Source organism: Lampetra planeri, chromosome 41 (genome assembly GCF_965212315.1).
Source record: "Lampetra planeri chromosome 41, kcLamPlan1.2.h2, whole genome shotgun sequence".
In the NCBI taxonomy this organism is placed as follows: Eukaryota; Metazoa; Chordata; class Hyperoartia; order Petromyzontiformes; family Petromyzontidae; genus Lampetra; species Lampetra planeri.
Window position 1 is genome coordinate 16,551 of NC_136147.1, and position 14,835 is coordinate 31,385.

Genomic DNA, 14,835 nt, shown 5'->3' on the forward strand with positions numbered 1-14,835 from the left:
GGAAAGGACACATGCCGGTGATGAGCGTGCGTGTAAACAAAGCTCTTGAAATGAATTCACATGCAGTGATTAAATCTCACGAAAATAAACCCCTGAGAACGGAGCTCGAGGTTCAATTCCCTCATTACCCACAATTATGACTCCAACACAGATGACATTAAATGCAGTGACGCCGATGTAAACACCAATTGAGATTCGCAATCGCAATGTATCGAGCATTACACAATTCCCAACCGGTAAAAAGCCAGATGACGGCTCATGGGAGTGTCTCATTACTTTGCAATATATAAAGAGGCCGCGAGAAAAGTTTACAGAGAAGGATGCGTGACAAAATTCCGAACATCTCAAAAGTCAAAATCAAAGTTAATTCCTATTCTAAGCAACATGGGGCAGTGCTCATCTCTCGGTTACATTCCTGAGCCAGTGGTGGAAGTGACACATTCCTATGGTCGGAGGGCCCATTCTTAACGTAGGACAACCACTGTTGAATTCCCACTAAGTGGTATCATTTTATCGACCTTGATGGATGAAGGACTGAGGTACACCCCTCCACTGCCTCAACCTGCATTTGAACCAGTAAACTTGTGATAGAGAGCTGTACACTACTACATTCCTGCTGCTTAAATATATTTAAAACATATATATAACTGCATGTCGAAAGTATTTCGTTCAATCCTAAATAATACAACAATAAAATACGTTGTGTTAAATGTACCAAGCAGACTTTTTTACGGTCACTTTTATAACTTTTATTTTATAAAATGTTTAAATGTTGTCAACACGCATTTAATGCATTGGCTGATTTTAAAGAAGATACATGTTATATACACAAACTCTTATCGAGATGATTGGTCACGAACATTGACTCCAGAAACCCAACTTTATAAAAACAAAAAATGACGTTAATGCTTCATTGGCTTTGGACAATATTTCATGAATGGGTCTCACAGCCCACGCATTTGGGATGTCTTTGCTGAAGTCACATACCCCCGTCGCGAGTCTTCGAGGAAGGCAATGATGACATACACAATCCACCGTTCACATCACCGCTCATCGCTAGATACACATCGTTGTCGAAAGTACAAAAGAATCCGTCCGGCGACCCCAGACGCAGTCGTCAAGCGGATTCTCTAAAATCAACGTACATAACGTATGTATGGGTATAAACTCTGGGTCCGTCACTTTAAAATGCAGTACAAGGGAACATTTTAAGGGTGGCTGCATCTCACTCTCGCGGGGAAGGGGACGGTTCAAGTTGGGAGGCACCAAGGTGTGGGACGGGAGAAAAGAACCTTCCAGAATAATCATTCGCCAGACCCCACGTCGGGCAGTGGAATTTCTCAAAAGTTCCTCAGCGAGTTTTCCATAAACTCACCGGCGCATTCACATTTCATTCGCGCCGGTGACCCTGGGGTCGCAGCAGTGGTGTTGTAGCGTGGTTGGCGTGGGCCCTGGTGCCAAGGAATTAATTGGAGCCCCCTGTCCCAAGTTCACCCCCTTTTCATCGTAGCCCGATGCCTGGAGAATCCCCCTGGTCCGCGGGGGCTCCGGTGCCGTTGAACCCAGCTGGGTTTCCGGGCTGCCTCGGGAAGCAATCCGTGTCTGGCCCCCGTGGCTGCAGCTTCTGCGTAGGCGACGACGAGTGGCCCTGGCGCGTCGGGCTGCAGTCCGGCTGCAGTCCGGCCTAGACGTCACACGCCTTCCACTGGACACAAGCAACAGCCAACAGACAACAGAATTAATCCAAGTGTCGCACTTTGCCATTCATGGTTCGTGCAGCGAAGCAAGTAGGTTGCTGACCAAACTCTGGTATTATACGTATTGTTAAGTGCTCTACCCTCATGTTGGCGCGTTTTCTGGGGGTACTCTGGTTACTCGGACACAAATGTAATTGATACAGGCAGAACCCTTGTAAAAACATTTCTTACAATGCAGTGAAGCTGCACTAGCTGGCATCCCGCACCTCCGATTAGCACGGTTGGCTACGGGCGGTGCGAAAGAAGTTCAACATATACGTACGTACAATCATGTCAAGGAGATCTTGGTTTAAAATTAGATCAGGTCCTTGAGAGTTTAGCCCAGTCACCAATGACTGCACAAACAAATCGTGATCACACTAAGTTTGGGCTTTCACTTAATTTGGATAATGTTCAACTCTGAACGAACAAAGGAAAATGTCTCAAATATTTTTTGTGTAGAAGGACATTTTGTGGGAAGGTGCAGTTGTCCGCTAGTGTGGATTAGAGGTCACTTGAAGTGACCTCAGATGTATTTTTCTGAAATCCCCTTTCCGTAATGCCTTTCTCTATTATGGGACGATGAGCTACCCTCCAACAAGAGTTCAGAATGGACCGAGCCTCACGACACAACGCAGGCAGTGCAATTAGAATGCAATTGTTTTATTTTATTTTTCTACCTACGTGACTTTACCGAACGAACCAAAGAGTAGAGAAGTATTTACGTAAATATTCAATTAAAAGCAAAACATTGAATTAACGTCTAGAGTTTTGTGTGAATGGTCCAAGGGTGCCGTGGTGGTGAAATGTTAACTACTTCGCCTGGTATATAGGTCATGGGTTCGATTCTGACCCTGATGGCTGTATATTTGGAGTTTGCAGGTTCTCCCTGTGGGCACGTGGATTTTTCTCTGGGTCCTCAGATTTTTTCCTCCAAATTTAGAAACATGCATTTAGAGTATTTCGCTGCTATCAACTTCCACATGATAAGCCCTTTCATTAGGCTATAATTTGTGATGGTCAGGTCGCTTCTGAAAAACAGCTCAGTGAGCCTTACCTGCTAAAATAAAAAGTAGTTTCATCATTTCGTTTTTATGGTATGGATGGTGGATTGCAAGTGGAGAAAACGAATGAAACCCAACTCTGCTCTCCTGGTCATCATGAAAAAGAAGGACTCGGAATCAACGTGGAACGGACCTCCTGGAGCCTCTGGGCCTGCAGCTGGGCCTGCAGCTGCTGGCTCTGCTGCTGGAGCTTCTTGTTGGCCTCCTTGAGGTGCCCCATCTTCTCCATGAGGCGACACAGCTGGTCCAGGTGGCACAGCCCCGAGCCGGGTGTCATCTCTCCTTCACACCGCATCTGGTGGCACGAACAAACACAAACGTCAGAGGGATGCGTACGTATTTCCTGCCGTGGCCGATGAAGCAGCGACGATGGCGACCAAGGCAGGTAAATTCGCGATCTATTCTTTTTTGGGTTGGATCGCGCAAGTAAAATGCATTGTCGTTCACCCTCCTCCACCCCACGCAGCCAATTAACATAATCATCACGTGAACAGACGTGACAACTTTATTACCGTTTCGGCAACACCACGGGTGTGCTGGAGAGCAATCCACACCGTTCAACAACTGGGTACGACCTTTCACTGGTAGTTCCAATCCAGCATCGCCAGGAAGTTTCCATAATTGTGAACATATCCTCTGGTCTTAAAAGGGTGGCCAAACCCCAAAACTGTCACGCACTGCTCTCCCCAGTTGCCCAGGTATTTTTGAGCCACTTCCTACCAAGGCTAAATTATAAAAATGTTACTCCAACTGCGTAGGTTTTCGCGGTTATGCTGTGTAGTTCTCTTGCATGACAGACAACACACGATTGCAACCCAACAACACGTAGAAGATTGTTACTTGTGATTTAACTCTCACATCACACTTGGCCATTAACTGGAATAAATCGTGCCCTTAATCTCCACCAATCGTGCATGCTTCTAATTACGTTAAAACGGTCTGACAGTAGGCTTAGCACGTACGGATATAGATGCAGCAACTTGTCAGGATGCAGGCTTATGAAAATTTTCCAAAAACACAGACACGGCGCACACACACACACACGTGGCAGCGGCTCTACGAAGCGACTCTGCCTTGTGGCCCCCACCCCCCTGCACCAGCTCAGAGCCCCTCATGTCGCCCTTCACCTGGTTTAATTGCGTGTGGTTGTTGATGTACTCCTCCCAGCTCTCCACGCTGTTGAGGTCATCGTGACTCGACGCGTTCCCCCTCTCCGTACCCCACGCGAGGGACACGTCGGTCGACGACGACATGCCGGAGGACCCTCCGGTCTCGTCGGACAGAGATCGGCCACGAGCCCCTCTGTCCAGACGACCTCCGAGATGGTCCCTCGCGCCGCCGCCCTCACCGGCACCCGTCGCGACGTCTGGTGGCGTCGTGCGTCTCCCGTCGTCATGCAGCGCGGGGCTGCGGGCCGACCGCCGGGACACGGCCGCCGGCGCCGTCACCACAGCCACCGACCGGAACGCCGCGTCCGGCTCGGTCTCCGGCTCCGTCTCGTCGGACACGCCGCTGCTGCCGTCGCTGCGCCCGCCGCTCCATCCGGCGGGCGCGCCGGGCACGAGCGGCGATGGCGGGAGGCTCTCCACGTGCGCCATCTCCACGCCCGAGTCGCACGACCGCCACTTGACCAGGCCGCGAACGCCCTTCGACTCCCTGAGGTGGGTGGCCGCCGCCCCCGCCCGGACGTCCAGGCCAGGAAGCTTTGCGGGCGCGGCTCGTCGGGCCGAGATGCCGGGCGCCGGCAAATTGGGCAGCACGGCGCTGAACGCGTCGAGCGAGCGGATCTTCTTCAGCACCACCCCGGAGTTGGATGTGCATCCCACAACGGCATCGGCCTCTGTACGAGGGGGGAGATCAAAGGGTGGGACGGGCCTTTAGATGAATACAGATCGGCATCGAAGATTAGGCTAAGCTCTCTCGCGACAAAAGGTGTTAATGTGGCGTGCCGTGTGTGTGCTCAGTGGTGTTTACTGAATGCGCATGAGCAAGAGAGCAACTGATGCCTCTGACAACAATGGGCATCCTGAAACTTTTCTCGAATGGGACACACTTTGTGAAACGTTGTCGTGCAGCGTTATAAAAATAAAAAAGCCCCCCATCCATCAGCAATGCTGCCAGATTTAAAATTGTTCAGCCGCTCAGGAGACGTTCATTATGGTTGGCGTCCAACGCCTGTTGCCAAAAAGTCACACATTTTAGATTTTAGAGCTTACGAGTGGTGGTAATTACGGGCACTTGAATGCGAAATATTTCATACAGTTCCTCTATTTTTGCTTTAATACGTAAGCTTTTGATCTGCATGTGGGCTCGTCTGCAATGGTTTAATCGCTTCTGCATCTCTGCTTGCATACTCTTTTTTTCTCCCCTCCGTAAAAGAGCCTCATTGTGCGAGACTGCGCCGAAATGTTGGCCGAATGCAAGGAGCTTAAACGCATAATTAATTTACTTCCCTTTGTCAATCCCCCCTCACCCCCAGTGGATGAAGGCCTCCCCCCACCAAGACGGTGCTGATGGGGTTGTTGGAGCATACTTCACCACCCCAAAAATGAAACACACATCGATTTATGGAGGAGCGTTCACATGTGCAGCCCCCACAGTCTGGAACACTCTCCCGCTACACATCCAACAAATCAAATCAATTAACTTATCTGAACTGAAGGCATATTTATTTGCCCTGGCATAAGCTTGAAAATATCCATTTGCATTATTGTCCAACTGGCTCGTAACGTCTTGGCCACTCCGACACCGCTCGAGTGAAGAAGGTACTCCAAAATCCGGCGAAATGTTGGGGGATTGTGGTCTGGAGACCGAACGCATTTATTTATTTTTTAATGTTGATTTGAAGCTTCGTGACTGCAGGAATCCATACCCTTTGGTTATTTCGGTAAAGTCACGTCGTTAGAAAAAAAATCACGACGTTTCGATTGCCACACAAGCAATCGTCCTCAGATGGGATAGATAAACAGGCTGCTGAAACAAGTCCTCATATACCGAGCCGAGAGGGGGGGAGGGAGGGTTGCCGCATCGGGCAAGAGGGTGGGGGCTAGAGATTGTGCCTAAGCGAGTGGGAAATCCAAAGATAGTGTAATAGAGTTCACGACTCTTGGACGCCGGAGTTGGAGGCACACGGGTTTTATTCACACAGCACGGTTCTGGCATACAACACTAGAGGGGGTGTCGGCCCCCTCACCCGGCTAGCTGGGGATATACGCGCTAGCTACTTCCTAGCCTGCCTCCTAGTCCTCCTCTAACGGGCTAGGGGAGGCTATCTGGCCCGACACTGGTAAGTCGGGCCCGGTACCCTGAGTCCCAGACCAGCGCTGACAAGAGCACCGGCTCTGGATCTCGGGACCACGCCGCTGGCTCGGTCCTGTTCGGCCCTGATAAGGACGGCGAACCAGGGGAGTCCAGGGCTCTAGCTAAGACGTCTTCAGTTTTCACTGGTTAGCTTCACAAGAACCCCGAGCCCTCCGATACATCCCCTTTTATACCCAACCCCCCGCTGAGGGGTGGGGCCCCCCCGGGGTGCCTGGCGCGGACGTCGTAGAGAGCACCTCCCCGTGCACTCACGTAGCCCCGCCCACTGTGTTTGTTTGCCATAAGCTGCCATGCATAACGGGCTCTCTCTCTAACACCCCTACAATAGGAACCGAGATGTATTTATTTATTTTCATTTCGTTTCTCTGTGATTATTTTTTCTTATTTAGTCAAATTTTTTGTCGTTATTTATGTATTAGTTTTTTTTATTTCCTAAGTAGTGGGGTTTTTTTTTTACAGAACTGGATAATTGATGTGCAGCGTTGTGGGATTCAATTGCATGCATGACGCGATATAAAATGAAATTGTTATTATTAAGATGGTCAGTGCATGTCGAAGATTAGGAGTGGGGGGGAAACTCTCCTAGTTCAGATATCGTTCGCCGCTGATGATGACTGCCAAGGTTAGAAATCAAAACTCATGTCGTTGGGTTTTCATGGCACACACCAATCACTGCACCGCTACCCACCCCCCTTAAACATCGGATTACATCAATTATCACGAGGGATGGTTCCACACGTTAATTAATGAACGCATGTATTCATTATTACGTCATCCCTTTGACGACTTAATGTCTATTTTCACAAGAGGATCCCCTGGGAACGTTTTGGCCAGGTCAGCAACCTCGGGCCAGGTGTGCCACGGTGGCTAGGAGATGTTGACTACCTCGCCTGGTACACAGGCGGTCGTGGGTTCGACGCCTATATACTTGAAGTTTGCATGTCTCTCTCCCCGTGGTTGCTTGGATTTTTCTCCGGGTACTCTGGCTTTTCCCTCCACATTTAGAAACATGCATGCAGAGTATTTGGCTGATATAGATTTGCACGTGACAAGTCACTTCATTGGGCTATCACTTGTGGCCAGGTCGCTTTTGAAAACATATGTATAGCCCAGTGGGCCTTTCCTGGTAAAATAGGAAAAAATATGATAATTGTTTTTTTACCCTTCTATCTGGCAACAAAACTGACACCTTTTGACAAGGAGTCATGTTTGCATAGACCGCAATACCTTGCAGTCATAATACAAACAAAAGACATAACTCTGATAAAGGCGCCTTTTGGCGTCATCTGGTCCAACCCATGTGAGACTAGGCTCTAAGGAAAGCTGTCTCGGGTGTGGACCAATCAACTTTAAGGACGGTGCACATTATCAGAGTTATGTCTTTTGTTTGTATTATGACTGCAAGGTATTGCGGTCTATGCAAACATGACTCCTTGTAAAAAGGTGTCAGTTTTGTTGCCAGATAGAAGGGTAAAAAACCAATTATCATATTTTTACTGGCAAATGAGGTTCCCATAGAGGAAAAAATGTGTTTAGCTTAGTTTTTAGAACCTCCCATGCAGGCATTAACCAACAGGAGGGGGCTGTGCTTGGCAATGTCTGATCTCATGGGATCAGCATAATAGCTCTGATTGCCCCATAGTCTCAGGCATATTCCTGTCTCCATGCACGAGCAATGATGCACATCTATTTAAGTAGCAAATTACCGTTTGCTCAGTGAGACTGCTTTCACAATTTCGGGCAATTTGGCGAACGGAAAAAAACATCTGTAAAGTGGGATAGGAGTATTTTGTTTCGGAATCATGCATCTCATACGATTGCGACAACTCGGCTCATCCAAAAGTATAACTTGTGCCGCCATATAGTGTACTGCATGCGTTTTAACAAACCTCTTTCATGTCAGCCTATATCTTTTTTTACAAGAAAAGAGCTACATTTTAGAGATCACTCGACGAACAATATCGTTGTTGAAAGTTGGCTCAGTTTGGCTTCAGTCTGTTTTACTTTTCACCGAACCATATATTTGGTCCAAACTTTGTATCTCACCCATGTATCCTGCCTCCAACCCTGATCTTTCACCCTCACCCTATCTAACAGTGCAGGTGGGAACACATATCCATGGCTATATCGGCTCTATCCATGAGGGGAGCTGCCGTGGTGGTTGTGCCAAATAGCACGATACACTCGGAGCCTCGAGGTCGCCGGCTCAATCTCCCGGCGCGGCGGTTAAAACAATGGGCAACTTCCCAAAGTCTTCCCCGGCCTGTGTCCACCCAGCAGTACAACTGTGGGTACCATCGCAGTTGGTCAGTCGGCAGATGACGTGTGGTGGGGTAAAGTGTGGGTAGTTCCACCTCTTCCAAGACGGCTGGTCAGAGTAGAAGAGTAGGCCAAAATATACCCCCTCTACAGTGGCCCTTCTGCCAGCAGTGTGGTGGTGAGCAGGCAATTGCAGGCAATGAAATGTAAACAAATATGCTAAGCAGAGAAGTGTTGTTTGTTGTCCTTCCCCGGCACCTACAATTATCACGGTTGGCTATGTACGGTGCCAAAGAAGTTCAACATACATACGTACATTTAAGAACCTACTCGCACACCACTGGATTCAAATCCAAATGAACCCCTGGGCAAGCCATTGCAGGGCTGCGCCGTTTCCTACACCCCGTGGTCGGTGGGGGGTGAGAGCAGCACGACCCCTACCATTGCGCCGTGCGCTCTGCACTCGGAACGCGTCCCTCCTCCGGCGGAACATGTCCACTCCGTCTCCCAGCGGACTCCCACTGCCGCCTGCCACGCACACAGACACACGGCGGGGGGCGGGGGGGGTGCGGCAACGTCAGGGCCAAGGCATCCTAAAGACTCATATTGAAAGCTCACTTCTTTAGAAATGCTTTTTGTGTTTAGTTTGCTGTCCTCCCCTGCGCATCCAATTACTACGTGCGGTGTAAAATAAGTTCAACATACATAAATACTCATACCTATGGTCTGTAATTCTTAACGGCGGATATTATTACTATGTGAGGCCAGTCGCGCTGGTTTCAATCTCTGGTTGTGCACACCACCATTGGCAATCAGTAACTGGTGGGTTGTTTTTACTGCACTTCACCACGATCAGAATCTCTATTTATCCTGGAGAAATCTGATGAGCTATGAAGCTCTTTCACAGATGACCATGAGGGGTGGGTCAGAAAGTCCCAACAACAAACAATACGAAGACACGACAGGAGTGCAGAGTATAGAAAAGGGAAGCAAATCACTAAAATACATAAAATAGATACAGTTATATTGGTTTAAATTGCATAAGAACACCAATTTCCAAGCTTGGGCAAGGCAGAAAAACAACAGCAACAACAGTTCCAGACCACACCGATACAACACACAGTCCCAGGCCACAGCAAGATTGGTCAGAGTAGACATCTGTGAAAAAGAGCTTCATAGCTCATCGGATTCCTCCAGTACTATTCTGAAGACCCACGGTGTGTCACCGTGGGTTGGTGAAGGTGGAACAGAAGTGGTGCCGCCCATGTGTCGAGACGCTCGTGCAGTCGCCGGAGCGCGCGAACCACTGGCACCGCTGCCGACACCGTTCACTTTTCGCGTACTACTCATCCGACACACGCAACTGCTCCTGCCTTTTGTGTGGGTGCTGTGCTGAATTCACAGAAAGAAAGAAAATAACCTTCCAACTCGGGTCTCCCTCCCTGTGTAAGAGACGTCCAATGGGGACTCTCACCTGGCTATGAATAAAGAGGCTCTCGCTGTGGACCGATGCGTTTTATAACACAGCGAGGAGCGGCGGTGCAGTGGTTAGTGCGCTGCTCTGCGAACTTAGATAAATCGAGTTCGATTCCCACTCACGATCAATAACAGTGGCGAATATTTCAACTGGTCGAAGGGGCTCCTCTAGGTCAACTTGGCCTCAAACGCTACTGGCCGGCGTGGTGCTGGCTACCCACCCCCTCGTGTGTCGTGCCGGCCTTGATTAGGTGCTCGCTGTTGTGGGCTATACGCGAGATCGTCGCCTGTGTATGGAACACACGTGTTGTGTGGCTTTGCACAACATTGGGAATGCATTACAGTATATTCATGATTGCAAAATTATTGATTATACGACTATGGAATGTACGGCATATGCAGTGATACACGTGATAATAAATCATGACCCTTCACATCTCGCACCGTTGTATTTGAATTAATCGATGAACGAGGACTATTCATTTACTCTCAGCACACTGAGTTTATAGAGACAATATCAAAAATACATGACTATATTGTGAAAGCAGGCTTTCCCAGAATGTGTTATTACACTGTGTAATGGGAGAAATCCCAGCGAACGAATACGGACGTGTTCAAATATGCTTCCTGTTGCTGTTCGAGTGCCTTGCCAAATACGTAATACGTCGTTTCACCTGATGACGATTGCTTGTGTTGCGATCGAAAGGGTCGTGATATTTTTTTTTATTATTTTTCTATCTACGTGGCTTTACCGAAAGACCCAAAGAATATGTAATACGTTCTCCAGTGAAAAAGAAATGGTATTTAGCTCAAAATAAGTATTGATGCGATGCTTCCACTCTTGCACTGACCTACGGCTCGGGACACAATCGTCTTGTGTCTTCGAATCAGAGGAGAGAGAGAGAAAGACCCACACACACCACACTCAACACATTCGTCAATAACACGTTGTGGCATTGAAAGGAAAATAACTAAATCTATAACATGCGACGTTTCGGGTCATTGTCTTTCATAGCGCGTAGAGAAGACAGATAGATCCAACTATTAGCCACTCGCTCTAGACTCGTGATATGTGCAAAAAGGGCCATTGCCCGAAACGTTTACCAAATATTGCTTTTTTTTTAAAGCCACAGTTTAATTGCCGAGTGTGTCGAGTGTTTTGTTAATTGTGTTACTGCCAACCTAGCAGCAGCACCCAATAATGTGCATCGCAGTAGTTCGTAGTAGCGCACGTGTGTGTGGTCTGTGTGCGCGCGTGTGGATATGTGTCTAAGGTGCTCGCTAACAGCACGTGCCCCAAGATGATGTTTAAAGGCTAATGCGGCGGATCTTTGTCTTTCTTGTCCGTGTCTGCATGCGAAGGAATGCGACGTTTACTTACTCGTCGTTTCGACCATCAAAAGCGGAGACTTCCAAGCGCAGCGCCTCTCCGGGTCACCGGACAACCCAAGTCCAAAACAAGCGCGCCGCCCGCAAATACTAAAGCGGGGACGGCGCAGATGATGACAACGACAACGAAAAACCACGCACCAAGCCCTGGCGTCGATATTCTCTCCGCAGGTTCACAACGACCAGCAGCGTCCTCCGTTGCGCTGATGGATGATGAGTTGGCCACACATCGTGAAATAATATAATTGCGGCGAACAGAGGGGAGGGGGGTGGCAGGGGGCACAGAAGTTTTACACGCGGAGCACCAAACGTGCGCCGGCTACGCAGCAACTGAAGTGAGTTTGAGCTCCGTGCGGAGCCAATTCAAGCGTCCGTGACGGTGGCGGGGTGGGGGAGGGAGGCACCAGAGAAGGTTGGGGGTAGGGAGTGGTTCTCTTTTGGACTGGGGGATGAAGGTGGTGGGGGAGGAGGCGGGGGCGTGTAGTGGGGGGGAGGAGGCCGATGTGGGGGGTGGGAGTGTGGGGAATGAGAAAGGCTGTGAATTGCGTGGCTCTATTATCTCGTTTAAACGGGGCAGTTGCGATGAGCGAACGTCGGCCCAAGCTGGCGTGGAGTCGCTGCCGAATGCATAATGGAGACAAAGAGTAACTCTGTTACAATGGCGTTTTCAAAGACACATATATGCACACACCTTTGCCAATCCACTGGTGGTTGAAGGCCCCCCTCCTCCTCCTCCTCCACTCGGTGTCGATGATGGTGTTTGACTGTTACTTGTTGTTGCTCGGTGTGGTGGCGTACTCTGGTCGAACAGCACTTGCCCCAACAGTCTGTTAAGTGTTAAGGCTATACGGGGGATCTTTGTCTTTGTTCTCTGGTCTGACATTGGTGAGACTAGGCCCTTAAAGAAGTCTGCCTCTGGTGTAGGCCAATCAGTTTCAAAGACAACGCCATTTATTATTATCAGAGCATGTTTGTTTGCATGTTCACCACAAGTACCGTGTGTGGTTAACGTAGCCCTTGACTCCTTGGAAAAGGTTTCCAGTTGGTGTTTGACAATATTAACACCTCCTGTTCCATTGCCAGGAAGGGTACAACTCTTTTTATATACGTGGTGGTGGGTATTGGCCACCCCACTCCTCCGTGTGCCATGCCGGCCTTTATAGGTGCTCCCTAATAGCACTTGCCCAAGCACAAAGTAATTCAAATGCTATGTGCGATCTTTGTCTTTGTTGGTGAAGAGGGTCCGATATCACTCAACCGCTGATGTTCGCCATAACCGGCAATCGAACTCAGTGGGCCAAGTTCATCGCGTTGTGCGCTAGCCATTACGTTACCGTTCCACCGTGTTACTGTGGTTTGTAGAATCAAATGGGGGGGGGGTATTCTGATGGAGTTGAGTAACTTGAACCGAAATACAAAACTGAATCGTGTCCTAGTTAACGGCCAATGACGGGCGTCGCGCGCTCTGTTGTTCACACTCGCGACTTCATCGTAACGACGATTAGGATGCCATCTGTCACGTGCAGCTTATTTGCACGTGGGTATAAGTGAGAACCCGGGGCATCCCGGACAAAACTCATGCCAGGAGGCGGGGGGGGGTAACACACATGAAGATCCGCACCGATAGATTAAATAATCCATTGCTGCATTACCATCTCCTGGCCACCTCGCGATCAAAGCAATACACCACAGCCCCTGGCAAAATCTCAGGCATTCTCCCATCCAAGCATCCCAAACCCGAGGCTCAGCTCTGTGATTTGGGACCAACAGGAACGGCTCGTTAACTACGCAGGGCATTCCAGGTGAGGGGTTTACTTGACAACATGAACCTATTGTGGGTCTGGCCAGTGGACGAATGCGTACGTGCGGAAAGGCACGTGCCCACGAACGTTCGCGTGGAATTTTACCACGTGCTCCGAGTGTGCTGTTCGTGGGCAAAACTGCCATTGCCTGAGGCCAAATCACTCAGAAATGCGTAAACTCTCGCGAGCTAAGCAGAGTTGAGTATGGGAAGGTGCTTTGGATGGATGGATGACCAACCATGCTCAGCAACCCGGATTGTCGCAGGTGCCGGTGACCGCAGAGGGCAGTGCAGCAAAATATATTGCTGTACCGTAGTTCTATGCACCCACGTCGATGCCGTCACCGACCTACACCGCCCAGCATCTGAAGTATGGTCAAATAACCCTCACACGGCGAGGGGAGGCCCTCACCCACCAGTGGGCTGACACAAGTACCATATACTTACATTATACCACGTATGTTTGTATATGGTTATACCACATATGTTTGCCACTTTGATCATTCTAATCTACAGGCCTTCTAAGCGCCTATGACAAAACCACACTGCGCCATATATATTGAGCCCGGTTGGTACTCGACTGGGGTTGCCCATCAGGGCTTGCCAAATGTTGTCGACGCGAGGCTGGCGGGTGGCCAGGAAATTCCCGTGCTGAGCGCTATCCCCTCGGATGTGTGGGGGTTTCTCCGGGTAACCCGGTGTCCTCACACACGCCAAACACCCATTACTGATATTGGCCAAACATCCCAACGCAAGACCCTCTTGAAAGGAGAAAAAAAGTCTTGAGGCTGGGTAAGGCTTTCCTCGGTAATTAATTGGTGTTATCGCAGGCAACTAACTGTTTTTGCCCATAAAACACGACGAACTAATATCCCTGTATCATCCATAATAAAGGTGTTTGGGTTAGATCGCGTAACATTTACAATGGTAAATGTTGTGGATTTCCTCTCAAACACACCGGTGGGCTGAAGTGGTAACTAATTGGCACGTCTTGTTTACGTGACAAACCTTACTGGTTGGCTGTGTCGGGTGGTGGCAAGTTTAGCGACACAGTTATACTTACACGATCTAACCCAACAACCTTCATTATGAATATAACATTGGTCGCGAAAGCCTACGTTTCAAACTGACTAATATCTATAGCACCTGCACATGCGGTTGGGGCAAGGGCTATGAGTAAGGCACCTATGAAGGGTGGGTACGAGCACACGTGGCGGTGGTGTGGCCACAGACCATGTCGTCCCGCCTTTGTCTCCCCAGAGCACATTTAAGGCCGAGTCTAACTAGGAGGGGAAGTTCAGGACCACGAGCATACACAGTGTCACTCGCCACTCACGTCATAGTCGTGGCCGGGAGTCGAAATCAGGTTACGTGGGGCTCGTGGCGGCAGTGTGAAAACCATTGCGTTGTTTGTATCATTAACTCACTGCGCCATTTGTAAGGACTGAGTCAGTATATGAGCGGACGGATTCCGCTTAATTATTTTATCAATTGGAGAGCCCTTAGCGTGGACAGTTTATGGTGGAAATGTTTGCATAGGTAGGAAGTGGCAGTGTTTAATGCGGTTTGCTCAAATATAGCTGGAATTCCCTCAGCCTACCTTCACCGCCCTCTGCACTCACTCGCGGTTGTAAAATGCCAATAAAATTCCAACGTTTGATCTGTGGGAAGAGGCGATTGAATGTGACAGTGTTGCGAGTCATTAGCTCTCTTTATACCTGACCAAGTAGGGTTAGAAGGGGGCGCTTTACTAACAAAGACGTTGGAATTTATCCGGTGATGTTTTTTT

The 14,835-nt window shown here is 49.1% G+C and overlaps 1 protein-coding gene across 2 annotated transcripts; it reads right to left on the reverse strand.

Annotated features, from left to right (window-relative positions):
• Positions 1 to 724: 724 nt before the first annotated feature.
• LOC144732024 (uncharacterized) lies at positions 725 to 11,624 on the reverse strand. 2 transcript variants are annotated; one of them, XM_078613204.1, is made up of 5 exons: positions 11,387 to 11,624; positions 8,822 to 8,908; positions 3,928 to 4,640; positions 2,934 to 3,095; positions 725 to 1,705 (listed from the first exon to the last, which is right to left on the reverse strand). In XM_078613204.1, exons 2-5 carry the CDS (start codon positions 8,871 to 8,873, stop codon positions 1,685 to 1,687), a joined length of 948 nt encoding a protein of 315 aa, XP_078469330.1. In that variant the 5' UTR covers positions 8,874 to 8,908; positions 11,387 to 11,624; the 3' UTR covers positions 725 to 1,684. The 2 variants fall into 2 exon arrangements, with proteins under 2 accessions (XP_078469330.1, XP_078469328.1); XM_078613202.1 differs by having other exon boundaries at positions 11,238 to 11,624.
• Between the last annotated feature and the right edge of the window lie 3,211 nt (positions 11,625 to 14,835).

Coding starts and splice junctions, on each gene's coding strand:
- LOC144732024 (XM_078613202.1), bottom strand. Junction 3,096..3,927: donor ACCACACGCAATTAAACCAG/GTGAAGGGCGAC, acceptor TCGTGCCACCAG/ATGCGGTGTGAAGGAGAGAT. Junction 1,706..2,933: donor AGGCCCAGAGGCTCCAGGAG/GTCCGTTCCACG, acceptor GCTTGTGTCCAG/TGGAAGGCGTGTGACGTCTA.